This window comes from Carettochelys insculpta, chromosome 27 (genome assembly GCF_033958435.1).
Source record: "Carettochelys insculpta isolate YL-2023 chromosome 27, ASM3395843v1, whole genome shotgun sequence".
Taxonomy (NCBI): domain Eukaryota; kingdom Metazoa; phylum Chordata; order Testudines; family Carettochelyidae; genus Carettochelys; species Carettochelys insculpta.
The window spans coordinates 3111570-3133970 of NC_134163.1; the positions used below are offsets into that span (position 1 = coordinate 3111570).

The following is a 22401-nucleotide window of genomic DNA, read 5'->3' on the forward strand; positions in this document are numbered from 1 at the left end:
GAGCACGCGGGCCCCTAGTGACACCGAGAGATGCCTGGTGGGATTTTCACATGGGTCTCGGTGCCGATAACTCCACCTGTGGCCACTGAGGGACCTCAGCGCTGTAGCAACGCCGGCGGCCTGCAGCAGAGCTGCCCCGGTCCCTGCCTCAGTTTCCCTGGGCTGGGTCGGGGCGGAACCCACAAGTGCCAGTGTCTGGCTGGAGCTCCAGTTCTCCAGCTGAGGTGCTCGTCTCTCTGCGCTTTCCGGTCAGAATGGCGTCGGGCCCCGCCCAACGTGCTGCCGGCCCCTGGGCGGAGCTTTGCGCCAGAGTCCCAGGAGTTTGGGCCTTTGTCTCAGGGCCTCCTGACCCCTTTTCTGCAGGGGAGGATTGAAAACAGGTGGGGTTCGGGGACAGCACAGTCACAACCCCCCTCCCGCCCAATATATTAAGATATGAATGTAACATCAGAATTCTTTTCAGTCTGGTCACACTTACTAGTGTAGCTGATGCACGAAAAATGGCGCTGACGTTAACGTTAGAATAAGAATGAGGCGGCGCATTTCCATGGGTCCCTTTATGCAACATTGTTAAGCAAAATGGAGTTCTGGAGCCTTGGGGCCCCTGACACCTGGTACAACTGCTTCTCCTGCCCTTTGGGTAATGGTGCAGACGGCTGGGATGTGCTGCTGGGAGGTGGAGGTGGGAGACAAGACTGAGTGGGCGCTGGGGGTTTGCAGGGGATCTGTGAGCAGGAAGGGGCAGGTCAGACTGTCACATGGGGGTGGATACTGGGCCGTGTGGCTGAGGGACGGGGGATACAAGGCCCTCACCTGTCCCCCGACCCCCGTCCCCGTGAGCGCCAGGCCCGGCCGGGTGGGGATTTTCCGGGACTACGAGGCGGGCGAGGTCTCATTTTACAATGTGACTGACAGGTCCTATCTCTTCACTTTCACCCACACCTTCTCCAGGCCCCCCTGCCCTTATTTCAGTCCCGGTACCAACCCTGGGGGGACAAACGCGGCTCCCCTGACAATCTGCCCCCTCCCAGCGCAGCCACAGGGAATCGCTGTCCCTGGCAGTGACCCCGCGGCACAGACTGACCCCTCCCAGCACTGCTGCTCCCTCGCCCCATCCCATGTTGGGGCCGGTTGCTGCTGGTGCCTGGACTTTGTGTGCTGACTGGACACTGCCAGTTTCCTTTTCAACCAGAGGTTCCAGCTAAAAACCGGAGCCCGGGCAGCAGCTCACTCAGGCCCAGAGTTTCCAGGGGGTTTTAAAGTCTAAAGCTGCAGATGGGGCCCAGTGGAATTTCCAGAGGTGCCGGGCGCCAAACTCCCCTGGGAGTGAGGCAGGAGGGGTTTGTCCCGGCCGTTCCCCAGGCTGTGGGTAAAGTCACATGGTCGTTGGTCCCCCAGGCCAGTCACCTCGGCAGCTCGCCTGTAGCAAAGTGATCGCCCAGAGCGAGCTCCTGTGGGCAGCTGTCAGGCAGGTGTGTGATGCCGAGGAAAAGCCCCCGCTGGGCTGCAGTACAAGGCTGGGGAGACTGAGCAGGTGAGGGGCCCAGACTGGACTGGGCCCAGTGCTGGGAGCCGTGTGTCTGTTCCCCTCCCAGCGCACACGCCAGCACCCAGCAGTCACCCAGAGAAAAGGCTGGTTCTCTGCGGAGCTCCAAGGCCTTGGGGCCCAGCGCGGCGGCTTTACACCCATAAGTGCGGGGGGATCGCCGGGCTCAGAGCTCGTAGAACTCAGCTCTGTGTGTCTGACAGCGAGGACGATGCTTCACCCCCGGCATCACTCTAGACGTTACCGGTGTGGAGATAGCGCCGGCCGGGTACCCTGGGAGAGCGGCTTCCCCTCGGCTTCCCTGGGAGCGAAGCCCCTCACTGGCCATTGCAGAGCCGGGATGCTTTAGCTCTGGCCTCTGCGGGCGCAGAGTGGCCAGGGTGAGAGCGATGGCCCATTTCCAAGGCAAGTGGGACAGTCTGTGGACAGTGCCGGGAGCTGCACACAAAAGGGGGTTCAGATTCTAGCTGCACGTTCTGTTTTGCTCCCCCAAGTGAGCGTGAGGGCCACGGCCTGACCCAGGGGTGGGGGCTGAGGCGCACAGATATGGGCTGCGGCTTCACCGCTCAGCAAGGGCTCGAGCAGAAACCGGAAAAGGCTGCGGTGATGCTCCCGGGGACGCCTGAGCCTCCAGCTGAGCCATAGGGCGGAGAATGTGCAGGAGGACGACCAGCTGCCGAGCCGAGGAGGAGGGACTGGACTGAGCGCTGGGCAGGCCCTGTGGGGTGGAGCTGCCTTGTGCTCACAGCTTCACTTTCCCCTGTGCTTGTGCTGTGACACTCTGCAAAGCCCTGGGGATTGTTTTAAACGCGCAGATTGTGCAAAGGCCCCGACTGCTCCTTCGGAACGGACTTTTCAGTGTTGTTTAATAGTAACAACAATCCATAGGTAGGGAGCGCGGCGGCAGGAACGCAACGCTGCTGCAGGCTGGGAGGGGTGTGTCTGCCAGAGCTCATCTGCATGGGAATGCAAAGGGCGCGTGTGTGACACCTGTCAGGCAAAGCCTCGTGGGGAGCGAGTCAGCCCCGAGATCTGCTCCCCTGTAAACACCTTGTTGTAGAATCACAATTTATGCTGACACTCAGTGTGGGAGTTGTGAGACCTCACCAGGGCTCTGGGTTGCTGTGGGGGACAGGGCAGTCGCCATCGCTGCATCAGGCATTGATTACACAGGGCTCCCTCGTTTAAAGCATCATGGTTGTAACTACGCTGATTCCAAACTTGGCAGTGGGTATGTAAATGGTCATTTTGAAGTTTATTAATGAAATACTGGAATGTATACTCGGTGTTTCCTTAGCATATGAGGAGCTGTGCTATTTTGATATCAATGTGCTTTGCTGTTCTACTAATACCGAGCACAGTTGGGGGATGGCCATTCTTTTTGCCAGAGTTGCAAACAGACCTTTTTTGCTGAGAAAATCAAATGTCTTGGTTAGGTCGATGAAGACAATATACAAAGATTTGTTCTGCTCCCTGTGCTTTTATTGGAGTTGTCTCTCTGAGCAAACCATATCTATGGTAAGTGTGAGAGGGGTAGCCATGTTAGTCTGGATTTGTAGCAGCAATGAAGGGTCCTGTGGCACCTTATAGACTAACAGAAAATTTCTATAAGTCTATAAGGTGCCGCAGGACCCTTCATTGCTGCTACATGTCTATGGTGGACTGTTCAGTTCTGAACCCACACTGAGACTCAGGGTCGACTCTCTCTGCAAGAGTATTGAGCCTCTTCAAAACAACACGTGCAAATACCTTCCCCACAGTACTGAGAAGGGAGGTGCCACAATAGTTGTTACAATTGCTTTTGTCACCCTTGTTCTTGTAGACAGTAATGATGTGGGCATCCCTCATATCTTTCTGTGCGCTGCCTTCTCTCCAGCATTGGCAAAGTATTCCATGCAGCTCTGAAACTAAGTTAAACTTACAGCTATATAACCAAGACATATGCAGGGCCAATGCACTTAACAAGCTGCTTCAACTAGTATCACTTCCTTTTTCTTTCACAGGCTATGTCTACACTAGCCCCAAACTTCGAAATGGCCACGCAAATGGCCATTTCGAAGTTTACTAATGAAGTGGTGAAATGCATATTTAGCGCCTCATTAGCATGTGGGCAGCCGTGGCACTTCGAAATTGACGTGTCTCGCGTCTCATCCTGATGGGGCTCCTTTTCGAAAGGACCCTGCCTACTTCGAAGTCCCCTTATTCCCATCAGCTCTGTGCATAAGACTCCCCGACCCATTAAGTGCCAGGGAGAAAAAAAAATATTTTTTAAAGAAATAAAATACAAAAAGAAAAAAAAATAGCTAAAATAAGAAAAAAAAAAGAAAAAGCCAAAGGAGCTTGGTAATCAGCTGTCACAGTACTGGCGATGGCCCGTGACTTGCTCTATGTAAATGTCCCTGGACCACCTGATGGCATCAGACACCATCAGCCTGTGCATCAGTCGAGCATAATAGTGACTGACCTCGCAGGCCTCCAGTACCTGTCATTCAGGGGGTCCCAGGCACCCAGTGCCCCCACGAGCAATGCATGGACCTCCACCGAATAGCCCCAGGACCGCAGGGTGTCTGCCAACAGGGCATACTTTTGTAGTTTCTTGGCCTGGGCGTCGTGGAAGGCCACCGTGTGGTTCTCAAAGGGCACCGTTATGTCCACAATGAGGACCTTCTTGGACCGCTCGTCCGTCGCGACGATGTCCGGCTGCAGGAGGCTGTCAGTGCCAGGGATAGAAGAGTCTACGGCGACGGATCCAAGGGTCTGAGGGAGCCCTTTCACCAGACAGCCCTGGATGGCGTTATGGTGGCTCTGCCAAGCAGCCAAATGCACCAGGCAGCCACAGAGAACGTGGGGAAGAGTGTCCAGCGGATATCCACAACGCCTGCACCTTTTATCGCATGTCCGTGGCAGACAGCACCCCTGAGCGGGATGCAATTAAGGCATGCTCAGTGGGTGAAGCACCACTCCCCAAAACAGACTAGTTTTAATTCACAAAAGTCAGACCTTTAGGCCGTGTCTACACTTGCCAAAAACTTCCAAATGGCCATGCAAACAGCCATTTCAAAGTTTACTAATGAAGTGCTGAAAAACATATTCAGCACCTCATTAGCATGCAGGGAGCTGCAGCACTTCAAAATTGGTAGGACTCGTCCCGACGGGGCTCCTTTTCAAAAGGATCCCGGCTACTTCAAAGCCCACTTATTCCCATCTGCTCATAGGAATAAGGGGACTTTGAAGTAGCCAGAGTCCTTTCAAAAAGAAGCTCTACTTGCAAAAGCCAGCTGTCAATTTCCAAATGCTACAGTTAACTGCGTACTCATGAGACATTCAATACGTACTTCAGCACTTCATTACTAAACTTCAAAATGGTCAACTACATGACCGTTTTAAATAGTACAGATATAGCTTAAGAGTTAGAATCTATTTTCATAATAATATTACTTTTCCCAAATAGAAGTGCACCGTTATTTGAAATACTACAATACCACACTGATGCTTAAAATGGATAGAACAAACCCCTATTCTATTTCCCAGATCCAAAAACCCTCTTAATACATAGATATCAGAGACAAAACATACCAGATATTAAACTGATAAGAACAGATAAAACAAGTTTCAATTAATTAATGTTTAAATGCTTGATCTTACCCAAAAGACTGAAAACCAATACAATGCTGTAATAATTTTACACAGCCCACCCATCCGGACACTTTTAAACATCACAATGACTAAGCCCAATGCATCAAACGTGAGCATCACAACAAGATTTTCACAGATTGGCAAGTACACCTACTTTCTTCATCCTGCAGCTCCTTTCTAGCTGGTCAAAGCAAAACCTCTCTCACCTGATAATTCAGCTTTAAAACTAGAAACACCTAATTAAAATACCTAATCTGCATGTAGCCCGCCCCCTGGCTGCAGCGTGCTGACACCATAGAGCCGTTGAAGGGCCAGGGGCCAATGGTTCGATACTCAGTAAACTCCACACGTCTGCCATAGTCTTTCCTTCCTGTGCCAAGAAGGCGCTCATCTTCTCCTCAAACCCGGCACGTGAGGCAGGGCCCCTTGCAAAGGCCTTGGTGATCACAACTTTCAATGTGCCAATGGGAGTCTTTATCTCACTTGGGATCTGCAAAGAGTCCACAGCCACTGGCAGTTCACATAGCACCACAGAGGCTTTGTCCTCTACTTGAGGTCCGCGCCCCCATATGTGACACCTTGTTAGAGAATCAATGGCTTTTGTTAGAAGGGCCTCAACTGGGCCATCTTCCATACCCTCAGGTATCCCCAATACTAATATACAATTCCGAGCATCAATACTCAACTCCTCACACCAGTCTTCTAGCATACGGCCAGCCATGGCACAAACTATAACTTCCCCTACAACAACAGAACCGCTTCTTGCAATGTTATATATATGTGCTTGCGAGAGGTACTACCCAACAAAAGACATCCCAGATGAGCCTCCACTTATGTAACCCTTCTATTAATACCAGGTGCCTGCCAGAAGGGCCCGGCTCAGCTCCTGGGGGGTTTCCTGTCAAGGACACAACCAACCAGCTCGAGCCCCCACCCAGTGGCCTGGGATAATTTCACCCCACGTGCTGGGTGCCTGTAAGGAGGTTCCCCCTGCCCACAAGCACAGAGTCTAACCTAGAAACAGCTTATTTAATGACCATAACCCACCCCAAGGTTACAGTGACAGATGCCGGATATCTAAAATGAGATCCCCTCCCCATATGCTACAGAACCAAGTCTCTTGCTGGGGCTCTTGGCCCTTTACACCACGCACAGTTACAAGATGTACCTCCCACGGTGCAGTCCCGAACTCAGAACCCACAGCTGGCTGCTCCTCCTACCAGCTGCTGGCCACTGCTCCTTCCAGCAGCCCCACATCATGCACCACTCCCTCCTACCTGCTGCCCACCAGTCACCATCATCATCCACTGCTGGTCCTACAGGCCACCCACCAGTCATTGCTCCCTTAACATTCACACAGCTGGAGATCACCCTGAGGCTGAACCCTGTGATTTCAGCTCTGTGTAACCTCAGCTGCCCCCCTCTGATTTCTACTATTAATACCTTCCATGTGGGGTTTCATGGACACCGTAGTATTCAGCTCCACCTTTGAACAGATAGAAAAAACTAGTCAAGACAAATTTAAAGCTAGAGAGCCAGAACATACATAAACCAAAACTCCTCAACAAGCTGACTCAACTAATACCCCTCCCCTGTTTCTTTACAGTGCTTTAAACGAGGGAGCCCTGTGTAATCAATGTCTTACACAGCGATGGCGACTGCCCTGTCCCCCACAGCAACCCAGAGCCTTGGTGAGGTGTCACAACTCCCACACTGAGTGTCACCATAAATTGTGATTTTACAACAACGTGTTTACAGGGGACCAGATCTCAGGGCTGACTCGCTCCCCACGAGGCTTTGCCTGACAGGTGTCACACACGCGCTCTTTGCATTCCCATGCAGATGAGCTCTGGCAGACACACCCCTCCCAGCCTGCAGCAGCGTTGCGTTCCTGGCGCCGCACTACCTACACGTGTGAGTCTTCCCAGCGCTGCAGGACGCGTGTGTGTGTCAGGGACGGACAGGGGCTGGGAACTGAAAAGGGGGTTTCACACACGGGGGTCTCCGCACTGGGACAGGTACAAGTCGGGGCCGCTGCGAGTGTTGGGGCACAAGACGCCCCCAGGCGGTGCCCGGTGACAGCGCCCCCGGCTGCGGGCGGGTGGGCGGACGGACAGAAGAGCCGCCCCTGACACGGGCAATCCAGGCTCGGGGCGGGAGGGAGGGACCCGGAGGGGAACTGACCCCAGCCCAGGAAATCTGCCCGCCTGGGGACCACGTGGGGCACAGAACAAACTCCCGCGGGGAAATCACAGACACAGGCCGGGACGAGCTGCTGGGGGCCGGACAGACGGGGCGAGGGGGCGGGGCCGGGCCGGGGCGAGGGGCGGGGCCAGCACAGACTCGCTCCCCCCTGGGGCTGTGGGGAGCACAGCGGGGTCTGCGCGCAGCGCTGGGGTGGGGCGGGGTGGGGTGAAGGTCGCGGATGACTCAGAGCAACAGCGATGCGCGGCAGGAGGCCAGTGCGGAGCCGGGCGCACAGCTCGGGCTGGGCAGGTCGGCCAATGGGAGCTGGGGGGGGGCGGGGACAGGGCTGACAGGCAGCTCATAAGAACATAAGAATGGCCATACTGGGTCAGACCAAAGGTCCATCCAGCCCAGCATCCCATCTGCCCACGGTGGCCAATGCCAGGTGCCCCAGAGAAGGAGAACAGAAGACAATGATCAAGTGATTTATCGCCTGCCATCCATCTCCTGCCCTTGTTCAGAAGGCTAGGGGCACCATACTTTACCCCTGGCTAATAGCCATTTATGGACCTAACCTGCAAAAATTTATCAAGCTCTTTTTTAAACCCTAATAGAGTCCTGGCCTTCACAGCCTCCTCGGGCAAGGAGTTCCACAGGTTGACTGTGCGCTGTGTGAAGACAAATTTCCTTTTATTAGTTTTGAACCTACTACCCATCAATTTCATTTGGTGTCCCCTAGTTCTTGTATTATGGGAAAAGGTAAATAATTTTTCTATATTCACTTTCTCCACACCATTCATGATTTTATATACCTCTATCGTATCGCCCCTCAATCGCCTCTTTTCCAAACTGAAAAGTCCCAGTCTCTGTAGCCTCTCCCCATATGGGACCCGTTCCAAGCCCCTAATCATCTTAGTCGCCCTTTTCTGAACCTTTTCTAATGCCAATATATCTTTTTTGAGGTGAGGAGACCACATCTGCACGCAGTACTCAAGATGTGGGCGTACCATAGTTTTATATAGGGGAAGTATGATATCTTTTGTCTTATTATCGATCCCTTTTTTAATAATTCCTAACATCCTATTTGCCTTACTAACTGCCGCTGCACACTGCGTGGATGTCTTCAGAGAACTATCCACTATAACTCCAAGATCCCTTTCCTGATCTGTCGTAGCTAAATTTGACCCCATCATGTAGTACGTGTAATTTGGGTTATTTTTTCCAACATGCATTACCTTACACTTACAGCTCGGCCAATGGGAGCGGGGGGGCGGGAAGAGGCGGGACACGCAGGACGAGCCCTTGACAGGTTCGACGCAGGGACCTGTCCCCTCCCCGGCTGGTGCTCGCCCCTGACGCAGCCCGCGATGCGGGCGTGGGGGGGTGGGGGTGGATGTGGCTGGAGCGACCAGCTGCCACTGATCCGTTTCCCGCTGCGCAGGCGCAGAGCCAGGCCGGGGGCAGCCGCCTGCTGCGGACACTTTTACCCGCACAGCCTGTGAGTGGGAGAAACCCCCCCACATTGCCCCCCTGCAGCCCGCCCTTCCCCCATGCGTCACTTCCGTCTCAGCCCCCGCCTCCCTCTCGCGTCACTTCCCCTGCCCCCTTTGTTTCTCCTTCCGGACGTCACTTCTTAGGAGACAGTTTCCTGCAGCTGCTACGCCGGGTCACGCGCTGTCGCCGCCCGCAACCCCCCGAGGGTTCCCCCCCCAGGAGCCGTCGCTAGGTGAGGGCGGGGGGGCCCGGCCGGGAAGTGACTCCACCCCCCCCCCCCACTTGTTTCTCGGAGGCTCCGTGCGGGGCCTCCCCCGCCCCAGCCCTTCCCCCTGGTCCCGCCCGCTCCGCTTCGTCCTGCCGCCCGCGCGGCCCCGCCCCGGGGAGCCGCGAGCCCCCCTTCCCCCCCGCATCGGCGCCTGGTTCGCCTCGTGCTGCGGGCGGCTCGCGGTGCTGGGCCCCGCGGGGAGCAAAGAGGCGCCGCCCCAGCGCCCCGCACTCGCCCCCGCCCGGCTGCGGGGCGCCCGGGGAGGTGAGAGGGGAGGAGGCGGCCGCGGGAGGCTGTAACTCGGGGCTGGTTTTCGCTCCTGGCTCCACTCGCACCTCCAGGCGGAGTCTCTGGTGGCGCCCGCGGGCTCTGCACCCGGCAAGGACCAGTGGGTGCTGTGGGCTCTGTGCTCGGTTCTCCCCCAGCTCCCTTGTTTTTGCCCCAGGGTCTCTGCAGCCCCCTGGTTTTCTTCTCCCTTGTCCCCCTAAGTGATTTGGGGTCCTGAGTCCATTGCAACCCCCCCCCCCCCCCGCAGGGGATCCGAGAGCTCTGGGTGGGCTTGTGTCCACCCCCTCCTGGTTCCCCAGTGGGGGCGGGCGCTTGTCGCACGGTGCCTGTGCTCCCCCGCGGTGCAGTTCAGTGATCCTCATTGTCCCTTCAGCTGCTCCCTTCCTCCGGGCTTGTCCCTATGATGTGTCCCAAACCACATGACGTGTCCGTGGGACACACTCCAGTGCGCAGCAGTGCTGGAACTCAGGCCGTGTCTGGAGAGAAACGAGGACGGATTTGGGATCTGACTTGTTGAAGGTGGTTCTGTGAGACTCGAGCGTTTCCCCAAATGTCTGCGTGCAGCACGTCTGCCCCAGGGAGCGAGTGTGGGGAGCCGGGGGCGCGGAGCGGCTTCCAGCCCCGTCTGAAATGTCTCCATCGCTCTTCTCCCCTGCCAGGCGCAGAGCCCCCATGTCTGGCTTCAGAGCAGCCCCGGCCCTGCAGAGACAGAGTGAGGACATGGCAGCGGCAGAGCCAGTGACCTTGGAGGAGGTGGCTGTGTGTTTCTCCGAGGAGGAATGGGGGCTGCTGGCCCCGGGGCAGAGAGCCCTCTACAGGGAGGTGATGCAGGAGAATTACCAGACTGTGCGCTGGCTGGGTGAGGAGTCCTGTCCCCGGGGGTGTCACAGGCTGGGTTGGCTTTGGTTCAGGGTCCCTCCCTGCCCCTGTCCCCAGTGTCAGGAGTGTGAGCTCCAGGAATCACTGGCTCCCCTGTGAGAGACTCTCCCCTCCATAGCCCCTCCCAGGGGAAGCAGGTTCAGGGACATGGCAGTGGTGCTGCTCTTCCCACAGCCCATGTCTCCACGTGCTTCCCACCATCTGCCTTGGCTGGAGGTGTGAGTGGAGGGGCACAGGCAGGAACGGCGGGTACCAGAGCTGTGGGGCTGAGTCCTCCTGGGGTCAGTGTGCTGCACCCCTGCTAGCTCTTACCGTTTAGGGGGAGTTCTTGAATAATTAAACACAAACTCCCAGACAGATGCACCAGCTCTCCCATGTACAGTAGATGGCTTTCTCAGGAGTCACTGGTGGGTACCAGACACAGGACAAACCAGTTATGAGTAACGTGTGTGCCCCAGTTTGGATGCAATGTTGCTCCCCGTCGGTCTCATAACACACCTCATCCAGCGTCCTCGGCCTGCATTGATATTGGGGGGTTTTGAAGATGGTTGGGAGGTGCCCAGCTAGGTCATGTGACTCCTGGTGGGACCAAACCTAGGCAGTGAGTGGTAAAATTGTGAAGGCAAAAGTGCAGCTAGAATCTCAGCAGGAGGTTGTGGGGGAGGCGGAGACGGGGGCTGTAACTAACCCCCTCCAGCCGCACTTCTGCCAGTCTCCTTCTGGCACTGAGGGAAACACGCCAGGTGCATCTGGAAAGTGAGTCAGCAACAAGCCTGTGATGCAGGAGGAAAGTGGTAAACCACGCAGAGAAGCTGCTGCTGGCAGAGTAGAACTGAGGAAGCCAAGGGGGAGCCCAGCTGCAACAACAGCCACACCCCGCAGAGAGCAGCACAGCTAAACACCGCCATGGCCGGCTGCAGGAGCAGCAGCTGTTGTAGGTCGCTGGTAGGGCCCACCCAGCCACAGGCAGGCAGGGGTCACAGAGCAGGAGCCTGGGCAGAATCTGAAGCAGCCAGCCCAGGACTCGTCTTGCTGCTCAGACAACTTCCTCTGCCTTCTTCTGGTTCAAGTGGCGCATCAGAGCCAAAGAGCCTGACGAACCAGACCTCAGCCAGGAGCTTTATGGACAGATCCCTTGGGGAGCCAGAGCTCTGCCAGAGCCTTTCTCTCCAAGTTCTAGTGACCTGCCATGTGACAGCTGCTGTCTGAGCCCTGCCTAGTGGCCTTGGTTTCGGCCCTGCCAGCCCTCACAGAGCTCACGTTTTGAGTCGAGCAAAAACACAGAGAAGTCTTGTGGCACCTTATAGACTAACAGATTTTCTGGAGCATCAGCTTTTGTAGGCAAAGGCCCAATTCGCCTGATGCCTGGAGCAGAAATTCCAGAGGCCATTAGAAATAAACAGGCACAAGAAAAGGAGGGTTTAAGGTTGGCGGGCTGGCTGTAGGCGAGGACAGGCCTGCCTCCCAAGGTCTGTGAGAGTGAAGGATCATTGTCCAGGATGGGTTATAGGTCACGGATAGTGGATTGGAGAGGCTTTAGTTGGGGGCTGTAGCTGATGGCCAGTGGTGTTCTGTTGTTTTCTTTGCTGGGCCTCTCGTGCAGCAGGTGGCTTCTGGGTACATGTCTGGCTCTGTCAATCTGTTTCTTCACTTCCTAAGGTGGGTATTGTAGTTTCAGGAGAGCCTGGTAAAGGTCTTGAAGGTGTTTGTCTCTGTCTGAGGGATTGGAACAAATGTGGTTGTACCTTTAGTGCTCGGCTGTATACAATGGATCATGTAGTGTGCCCTGGATGGAAGCTGGAGACATAGACATAAGCATAATGGTAGTCGGTTTTTCGGTATAGGGTTGTATTTATCCGACCATCTCTTATTTGCACAGTCGTGTCCAGGAAGTGGATCTCTTGTGTGGACCGCTCCAAGCTGAGGTTGACGGTGGTGTGGAAACTGTTGAAATCACTGTGAACTCTTCAGGAGCCTCTTTCTCATGGGTCCAGATGATGATGATGTCATCAATGTAGCTCAAGTAGAGGAGGGGCGCCAGGGTTCGAGAGCTGAGGAAGTTGTTCCAGGTCAGCCATAAACATGTTGGCACACTGTGGGGCCATGCGGGTGCCCATTGCAGTGCCATTGATTTGAAGGTATAAATTGTCCCCATATCTGAAGTCTCAAAGCTCCACCACCACTTGTGCCGTGGCATCATAAGGGATATTGTTCCTGACAGCTTGAAGTCCATCTTCACGTGGGTATTTTGTGTAAGGGACCTCTACATCCATGGTGACCAGGATGGTGGTTTCAGGAAGATCACCAGTGCATAGCAGTTTCCTGAGGAAGTCAGTGGTGTTTCAACGATAGCTAGGAGTGCTGGTAACATACGGTCTGAGGAGAGAGTCCCCATAGCTGGACAAGGCTGCAGTGCGAGTGCCAATGCCTGAGCTGATGGTGCCTCCAGAATGTCTGGATTTATGGATCTTGGGGCTCTAGGGATGTGTCTGTGTAGATCTGTTCCTGCGCTTTTGTCAGGAGTGTCTTGAGCAGACGGTGCAGTTTCTGTGTGTGCTGCTCAGAGGGATCAGAGGACAGTAGCCTGTAGAAGGTGGTATTGGAGAGCTGCCTGGGAGTCTCCTTTTCATGGTCTGACCTATTCATGATGACAACAGCAGCTCCTTTGTCAGCCTCTTGGATGACAATGCCAGAGCTGTTTCTGAGGCTGTGGGTGACATTGCATTGCGCACGGCTGAGGTCCTGGGACAAGCGATGTCGCTTTGCCGCAATTTCTGCCTGTGCACTGAAGCAGAAGCGCTCTAGGTATAGATCCAGTCTGTCGTTTTGATCACCAGGAAGGATTCCATGCAGAATTCTTCTTCTTGTGCTGTAGGTGTGACGGTGCCTGTAGGACTGTTCAGACTCTTGTCAAAAGTGTTCCTGGAAAGTATTCCTGGCAAAATTGGGGTGGGGTTCCAGATCCCCACAGAACTGTGTCATGTTTGTGAGGGTGGTGGGGCACAAAGAGAGTCCCCAAGATAGGACAGACTCCTCTGCTGGGCTGAGTGTGTGGTTGGATAGATTGACAATGTTGCTGGGTGAGTTACGGGTACCACTACTGTGGCCCCCTGCGGCAAGTAGGAGGTGAGAGAGTTTACAGTCCTGTACAGAAGAGCAGTGTGCGATGTAACTCTCCTGTCTCCTTTCAGTAAAGTCCAGCCACGTGGACATTTGTGTGGAAGGTTGTTTTTCTAGGAGAGGCTCCAGACTTGGGAGCTCCTTGTGATGTTTCCCTGTTTGCTACACAGGATGCTGAACAGGTGGTTCCTCAGGTCTGTGGGAGTGTGTGACCAATCTCTCGACACAGTCCATGCAGTGTGTCGGTTGCAGTGAGTGTTTCACCTTCAGTCTGTTGGGTGGGACGTCCATCCATTTGCACTTGGCGAGGAAGATGGTGTCTCTCTCTGTGCAGGTTTTTTCATGGGTTTGATGGATTCCCACTCCACGTGGCTAAATTCAGAACCTTCCTGGTGCCAGGCATTGGGTGTAGCTGTGTTAGTTTCGTCCACAAAAACAAGAACAAATCGAGTGTCTTGTTTGAGCTGAGTGGTCCTGTCCTGCCCTGGGATGAGGGGGATGGAACAGGTAAAGAGGGAGGCTGAGTTGTACCCTAGAGAGTGCAGCAGAGCACTCAGCTCCCTCAGGAATGAGCTGGGCCATTCCCGAGGCAGGGGTGAGGTACCTGTACTACAGGTGAGTGTGTCATGGGATCTTGTACCATCCAGAGCCCGGCCTGTGCCAGGTGGGGAAGGAGCCTCTCTGGGTGGGCGGCTCAGATCCTGGGGCTGGAAGACGTAATGGCCTGGACCTTGATGAACAAGATCAACACTTGGTTAATTGCCCCCTAAGCAGGATTTCCAGTTCTCAAAGCTGATGTGATCTCCTGGGTGGAGCGAGGGGAGGAGCTGGGGGTCCCAGATCTCCAGGGCGCTGAGAAAGGGGAGATCATCAGCGACCCACACACAGGTGAGCAGTCAGCTCAAGTGACTCAGAAACCGATTTCTGTGTCCTCCTAGATGTCACTTGGGGCTTTTCATCCAGACTGACTGAGCCTTCAGCCTCTCTTCAACCTCAGCCAGAGGGTGGGGGCAGGGTTGGGGTCCCTCCTCTAGGGAAGGATTGTGAGGAAGGAGGAGCAACTCAGTTCATGTTATTTCAATCTTTCCATCAGCTGTTGGCTGCGTTCCCCCTTTTCTGTTTCCTTTCAGCTCAGCACAGAGGGTGACATTGTCTGGTTGTCTCTATGTCCCAGCAGGTGAGGTGATGCTGCTCAAGAATGATGAGGAGAATCTTCAGGTGGAAGAACCAGAGCAAGTGGCCTCCTTTGGGATGTTCCTGGGAAGCTCTGAAGGTCGTGTTTCTCAGAGTCCTGAGCACAGAGAGACCTGTGAGAGACAGCATAGCCCAGAAAGGCAGAAGGGAAACCGTGCAGGTGAGGGACAGGATAACTCCAGCCACGAACGCAGAGGTGTGGAAAACACGAAAGAGAGCGAGCACCAGAAAACCTGTGGGAAAAGCTTCAGTCTTAACAGTCGTCGTACCGTCCGCACCGGAGAGAAGCCCAATATCTGCCCTGACTGCGGGAGAAGCTTCCAGCTGCGCTCAGGTCTTATTGATCACCAGAGAACCCACACTGGAGAGAAACCCTTCCACTGCTCTGATTGTGGGAAAAGCTTCTCATATTCCTCACGTCTTATAAGTCATCGGAGAATCCACACAGGAGAGAGACCTTATAGCTGCCCTGACTGTGGGAAAAGGTTCAGAAAAAGGTCACGCCTTGTTACACATAGGAGAAGCCACACAGGAGAGAAACCCTTCCAGTGCTCTGAGTGTGGGAAAAGCTTCTCATACTCCTCAAGTCTTAAAATTCACTGTAGAATCCACACAGGAGAGACACCTTATAACTGCTCTGACTGTGGGAAAAGGTTCACACAGAGGGCAAACCTTGTTACTCATAGGAGAATCCACACAGGAGAGAAACCCTTCCACTGCTCTGAGTGTGGGAAAAGCTTTCGGCAACACTCAGGCCTTCTCACTCATCAGGTAATTCACAGAGGAGAGAAACCCTATCACTGCACTGCCTGTGGGAAAAGCTTCAGCAGGAGTGCACACCTGGTCAGACATCAGAACATCCATACAGGGGAGAAACCCTTCAGCTGCTCTGAGTGCGGGAGAAGGTTCAGTGATGTTTCCGGCCTTGATCAGCATATGAGAATCCACACTCGGGAAAAACCCTTTCTCTGCTCTGATTGCGGGAAAAGCTTCAGTCAGCACTCATATCTTGTTGATCATCAGAAAACCCACACCGGGTACAAACCCTTCCGCTGCTCTGACTGTGGCAAAAGCTTCTTCAGGCCTTCAAAACTTAAAAGTCATTGCAGAATCCACACAGGAGAGACACCTTATACCTGCCCTGACTGTGGGAAAAGGTTCAGACAGAGATCAAGCCTTGTTAATCATAGGAGAAGCCACTCAGGAGAGAAACCCTTCAGCTGCTCTGAGTGTGGGAAAAGCTTCTCATGCTCCTCAAGTCGAAAAAGTCATAGCAGAATCCACACAGGAGAGACACCTTATAACTGCTCTGACTGTGGGAAAAGGTTCACACAGAGGGCACACCTTCTTACTCATAGGAGAATCCACACAGGAGAGAAACCCTTCAACTGCTCTGAGTGTGGGAAAAGTTTTCGTAGGAGCTCAAATCTTATTGATCATCAGAGGACCCACACTGGAGAGAAACCCTTCCACTGCTCTGACTGTGGGAAAAGCTTTCGGCAACACTCACATCTTCTCACTCATCAGGTAATTCACAGAGGAGAGAAACCCTATCACTGCACTGCCTGTGGGAAAAGCTTCAGCAGCAGTTCAAACCTCGTTAAACATCAGAAAATCCATACGGGGAGAAACCCTTCAGCTGCTCTGAGTGTGGGAGAAGGTTCAGTGATGTTTCCGGCCTTGATCAGCATATGAGAATCCACACTCGGGAAGAACCCTTTCTCTGCTCTGATTGCAGGAAAAGCTTCAGTCAACGCTCATATCTTGTTGATCATCAGAAAACCCACACCGGGGACAAACCCTTCCGCTGCTCTGACTGTGGTAAAAGCTTCTTCAGGCCTTCAAAACTTAAAAGTCATTGCAGAATCCACACAGGAGAGAGACTTTATAGCTGCCCTGACTGGGAAAACGTTCATCAGAGGTCAAGCCTTGTTACACATAGGAGAAGCCACACTGGAGAGAAACCCTTCCACTGCTCTGAGTGGGGGAAAAGCTTCTCATGCTCCTCAAGTCTTAAAATTCACTGCAGAATCCACACAGGAGAGAGACCTTAAAGCTGCCCTGACTGTGGGAAAAGGTTCATACAGAGGTCAAGCCTTATTGTACACAGGAGAAGCCACACAGCATAGAAACCCTTCGACTGGTCATCAGACAGCCCACATTGGGGAGAAACCTTTCAGCTGATCTGACTGTGGGAAAAGCTTTTGTCAGCACTAAAATCTTTCAGATCAGAGAATCCACAGCAGAGAGGAACTTTTGAGTTTTTTGTTTGTCCAGGAACACTCATACATTGTTAATCATCAGAGTTCATAGAAGAGAATAACCCACTGACTGCACTGATGTGGGTAACATTCAGTGGCTGCTTGGACATTATTGATCATCAAAGAATTCACACGGGAGAAATCTGGTAACTCTCTCTTTGCTGCTCTTTTTGAAGCTGGGCCACTGGGCAAAAGTGTCGGTGAGAACCCATAAACTACCACACTGCTTCTCATTCCTCAGGGGTGTGGTGTTACGGAGCTGTTCAAGTAACTAAAATAAAGTCGAGTTGTTCCTTAAATTAACCCATGCTCCTTTATAAAAAAAAAAACCAACTAGACGTACTTTTGAGTTTGTTCAGGACCTCAACTTGATTAATTTTTGGTGTCTTTTTTTTTTTTTAACTGAAAATGCTTCACTTGAGTTGTTGCTCTCGGGTGTGTCTGGAGAGGAGGGGTCAGTGCATGGGGACTCTGGGGAGAGACCATCGTCCTAGCCCACTTTCACCACAGCAGCTTTGGGCCCAGGTGAGAAGCACCTCTACTTGGCTGCTGCAGCTCCAGCAGGTACACCCAGGGGAGCGGCGTGTGTCCCTCGCCTGGGGCGGGGCCAGGGTCATCAGTCCTCCGCACTGCCCAGACAGAGAAGAATGCAGCAAATGTGTATTTTCTCCTCGCTCCCTGATGGAGGGGAACAGCCACCGTGTCCCTGTATGAACTTAGGGGGGAGGGAGCTGCAGCTGTCCCCGAGGGCACCTGGGGGTGGGATGCTCACGGCTGGGATAGTCCTGGGTGGGGGAGAGGGGGCATCCCCAGCCAACCCCTTTCTCATGTGGTGGTTGTCTCTTTTCTGTGTGGTCCCCTGAGAAGCCATCCTGGTGCAGCCCATCCAATCCCTGGCACACCCACACCCCAACCTGGCTGCAAGTTACAAGAAGAGAAAGCTGCAGACCAACGTGGTCCTAGTTCTTACCATTTAGGAGTTCTCAGACCAATGGACAAGCACAGACTCAGACAGACAGACAGACATTCCCTCAGAGACTCTAGAGCGGATCCCCATGAGAACAGATGGAATTAAAAAGGCACCTGGGCAAGTAAAACGATGCAAAACTTCCTGTACAAATGAAATGAGCAAACGTTGCTCGTTCCTCTGCCTTTGTCTGTGCAGTGTTTGTCGTCGCCTTTGCGCCCCGGCAAGGCAGCGGCAGTGATCATTGCTCTGTTCCTTCCTCTCTTTGCTTTGACAACACTCACTGTTGTCAATGTCGGCTGACGTGCGGATGTGCTGTCGTAGTCAGTGCCTGGGGGAGTCCCTTAAACTGAGCAACACAGCGTAGGAGCCCTGCCCTGAGCAGTTAACAAGGCCCAGCTGCCTTTTAGCAGGGCTGAGCAGAACAGCCAGTGCACCGGTGGTTTGCCCTGGCACAGGTGCAGTAACACAGACAGCCAAAGCAATGTGGGCTGGGAGAGGCGAGGGGCTACCTCTCTCGGGGTGTGGGTGGGGGATGCAGGCCCACCCACTCCACTGCTCCATGGCCCAGGGCCCTAACAGCAGCTTCTGCCAATAACCAGTGAGTTTTCTCCCAAGCAATCAGCTCTGGCTGCAGGTCTTCCTGCACCCTTGCCAGGGACCCCACGGCTGGCTCAGCTCCAGCCGCCGGGCTGTCGGTCTCCCCAGCCCCAGCCAGGGACCCGGGGGCTGGCTCTTATCAGTGGGGAAGTCCACTCGCACAGTGAGGAGTGGTAAGTGTGTGTCCCTCGTGTTCGAGAGTACTGGTAAGTGAAGCACTTGTTAAACGAGGGGTGAGTGTTAGTTCCACTTGCTGAGTGTGTCTGACAATCAGATGCAGATATTCTCGTACTGTGAATTTGAGCACTAGGGTGACCGGATGCAGAGCTCCAGCTGTGCCCTCGCTGGTGCGGAATGAGGAAATAATCCCTTCCCTGGCTCTGCTGGCAGTGCACCGCCCAGTGTCATCCCACACGCCGTGAGCCTTCTTGCTGCACATGCAGCTCTCAGCTGTTGTGATCCCCAGGGCCTTTTCTGCAGCACTCTCCCTTAGCCAGGCGGTCCCCAGCCAGTGGTGCTGGGCTGGACGAATCCCAGGGAAGTGCAGGATTCTGCAGTTGCCTTTGTTCAGCCGCTTCATATTGAAAGAAGATGAACTGCAGCACAGAGCAAAGTGAGAGCGGTACCACGGTCACGTAGGAAGCCTGGTGCTGAGCCAGAACCTGACCTCAGCTCTCATACAAACAGCCACCTGGGGTCACGGAATGAAGAGAACAGGGCAACTTCCTGCTACTCATTCCCTGCAGTCCAAGCTTCTGGCTGGTGGGGGTTTAGGGACGGCCAAAGCAAGAGGTTGTGTCCTGGCCAGGTTGTCTAATAGCCATTGCTGCTCCTTTCCTCCTCAATGAGCTACTGAGCCCTTCTTTGAAGCTGATTACACCTGTGGCTCTCACGCCATCCTGTGGCAGCAGACACCTAGATTGGGTGAGAAAGTATTTCACTGTTGGTTTTTTTTTAAATCCTGTGGGTGTCGCAGTCCAACGACCTCCCCACTTGAGTTTCTTTCTCTCTACTCCGTGCAGCTGACAAAATGGTTTTCATCCGTGAACGCTTCTGCAGAAAGATGTTAGTTTTTAAGGTCCTAGAATACAATCTATGGAGCTGCACATCTCAGAGAGCTAGAAGGGACCTCAGGATGTCACTGAGTCCAGTCCCTGCCCTCAGGGCCAAACACAATCCCTGACAGACTTCTTTTTTTTTAAATTATTTGCCCCCAGGTCTCCAAATGGCCTCACAACTCTGGTTGTAGCAGGCCAATGCTCAAACCACTGAGCTCTCCCCATGCTGGGCTCTGCCTTACTGCTTCCTTTCGTTCGCCAATGTGTGTGTTCTCCATAGTGCACATCACAATAACGTTACACATGTTGTGTACCCTTCTGAAAAGGGGCCCAGAACTGCAGCCACTGGTACCGCTGACACCAGCAAAATGCTGGGCCCTGGGGCACCTGCCTTCTTTGCCACCCCGTCCGTGGGGCTGCCCCTGAGCAAAACCAGGAGAGGGATTAAACGTGCCGGATGGTCCTGGCTTGTTCTGAAAATAAACTTTCAACTGCTGAGCTTTTCTGTCCAACGTGGGGAATTTCTGCTCTTTTCACTAAAAGTCTACTTGCTAGATGGGGGCTCCTGTGGAGGAGGTTCCAGCAGTACCTGGGGGTGTATGGCAGGCTGGGGGTTTTGGGGAGCTGGATGAAGGCATTGTTCCTGAATGCGGAGAGGCACAATGCTGCTGGCAGATGTGCTGAGTTTTGTCAACAGTCTATTGACAAAGCATATTTTGTGTCTAGCTGCTACATAGATTTTTCTGACAAACCCCCTGTTTTGCCGCAAAAAACTTCTCATGTAGATGTAGACAAATGGAACAAAACAAAAACATTCAATATAGAAAAGAAAATGTAACTTCTTTTTGAAAATATGAAGACAGTTGTAAATTTGCCGTGTTCAGCTGGCGGTACCGGCGGCTCTGGTGGAGGAGGTGGCAGCTCTTCCAGGTGTAAGTCCTGAACTTACCGGGGGTGGGGAGGAGTTAGGGGGTCTGTGGGCAGGGGGATGCTGGGAGCAGGCTGAGTGAGGGGGTGCTGCAGGCAGGGGGGAGCTCAGCGACAGGGGAGCGAGTGGTGGTGTGGAGGATCAAGCCGGCCTGACCCTCCCTGCCATTTGCTGTGTGTTATTCTTGCTCATGTGGTCATCCATGAGCCCCCAGCAGCCCACAGGTGCCAGGCAGGCAGTGTGGACCCTGAATATGATGGGTGGTTGGACTGGGCGGCTTCTGCCCCCTAATTCTGCAGATGAGGGTCTGGGCTACTCGGGTCCCTGCATCTGGTTAATCCAAATGGCGTCTGAACCACAATTTTGGTCACTGGCATCCAAGGGGCCCTGACTCCTTATGTTCCCCCAGGGCAGACACCCCTGTCAGAACATTCCCCACCGCCTTGTGGACAGGTTCGGGAGGTCCAAAGGCTAGGGGAGCAAACTCAGGAAGTGCGGAGAGGAGACCCTCAGGCGGGCAGCAGGGAGGATTCGTCAAACCTGATTTCCAGCATCTCCACAGTTCCAAATGTACTGACGTCTGTCTTTCCTTTGCATCCGACTGGGGCGACCCAGAGGGGGACGGTGCCCTTGGGCAGTGCACTTGCTCCAGACACTAGCCCAGGCAATGCGGTGTGCTCGAGGGTGCCAGCTGCAGAGGACTCTCCATCCTTGCTGGTAACCTGGGTGCGGAGGGGGGGTAGACCAAAAATCAAACAGTAGCTGTAAATGATTGCAGAAGCCATCTTGTATAGACGCCATTTCACATCCCTTATGCCCGCACGCACACAGGAGCCGGTCCTTTCCTTGACCTGTTTGGGAATGGCGGGAGGATGAGCTCTATGGAATGCGTTAATGGGCTGTTTGGAGTTGGGACTCCAGCTCCCCGGTACCTGTTTCTCTTTGCTGATAACAGGTTCTCTTTGGAAAGTGATTTACGCTGCTCTAACTAATTGCCTCTGACACTGGGCGTTGTTTGTGTGAGGGTATAAAATACCAGAGTTCGCTGCATCAAGCAGCCTTGCTGGGCCTGGTTTTACTAGTGTCCAGTCTGGCTCATCTGTTGCCTTATTGAATTCAATAAAGCTGAACGTTAGCCGCCGAAACACAGAGAAGTCTTGTGCTTCAGCAATCTGGAGGTTCCACTGAGATTCCCAACGCACCACTTCCCCGGACAGGGGGGCCGGCACCCGACCTCGAAGCCTCTCAAGAGCGCTCAATAGAAGGTAAGGGGGATACCTGTTACAAAATCTCCCAGCAGGGGCTTGGGACTGGAGTGCTGGCAGCCATCAGGGTAAGGGGGAGATATTTTTGTTTGGCATACATCTTTTTTTTACATTTCATTTCTACTGATTGTCAGAGCGATAGCAAAGGATGAGAGAAATCACCGTCCTCTTCACAGTCGCAGATGAGAGGAATCAATTGTCCCTTGTGCTTTCAAACCTTGTGACTCTAGAACTTCTGGGGCGAAATCTCTCCAGTTGAGTGTTTCCTAACATTTTAACACTAATCCCTCCAAAAAGAAAAGCAGGTAGATGAAAACATTAATAAAAATATGTTAAAAAACCCACACAAACTGTTGAATATTGCAACAAAATTGTAAAAGTTAAATTGAAAATTTCCACAAAAATTAAACAAATTCCCACAGGAGGATCTGATTTGGTACAAAATATTTCTCCTCAGTGGCAGGAGAATGATACTTACCAGTTTCCATATATAGTTTGCCTAAAGATTAAAGAGACACAGACGTTGTTTGTTAGGGGTTTCCCACTTATGTTTTATTTCCTGTTATCATCATGACAAAACTTTGTGAAACAGCTAAGAAACAGCTGTGAAATGATATTTACACACGTTCCTCTGAAGGAGCTGAGTGGTGTTTAAGGTCTTCCTGTCTTGCCCATCCCACACCCCACCTGTCCAATAATGGAATCAGTCT

General features: G+C 53.4%; 1 protein-coding gene and 1 pseudogene across 1 annotated transcript; one reads left to right on the forward strand and one right to left on the reverse strand.

The window, feature by feature from the left end:
* Positions 1-4994: 4994 nt before the first annotated feature.
* On the reverse strand, positions 4995-5167 carry LOC142002501 (U2 spliceosomal RNA; annotated as a pseudogene).
* A 3790-nt stretch (positions 5168-8957) lies between these two features.
* Positions 8958-17194, forward strand: LOC142002464 (uncharacterized). Its single transcript, XM_074978605.1, is given in 4 exon segments — positions 8958-9095; positions 10079-10278; positions 14593-16230; positions 16233-17194. Coding segments are annotated over 3 exon segments (2259 nt in total). The 5' UTR covers positions 8958-9095; positions 10079-10091; the 3' UTR covers positions 16667-17194.
* The last annotated feature ends 5207 nt before the right edge of the window (positions 17195-22401 follow it).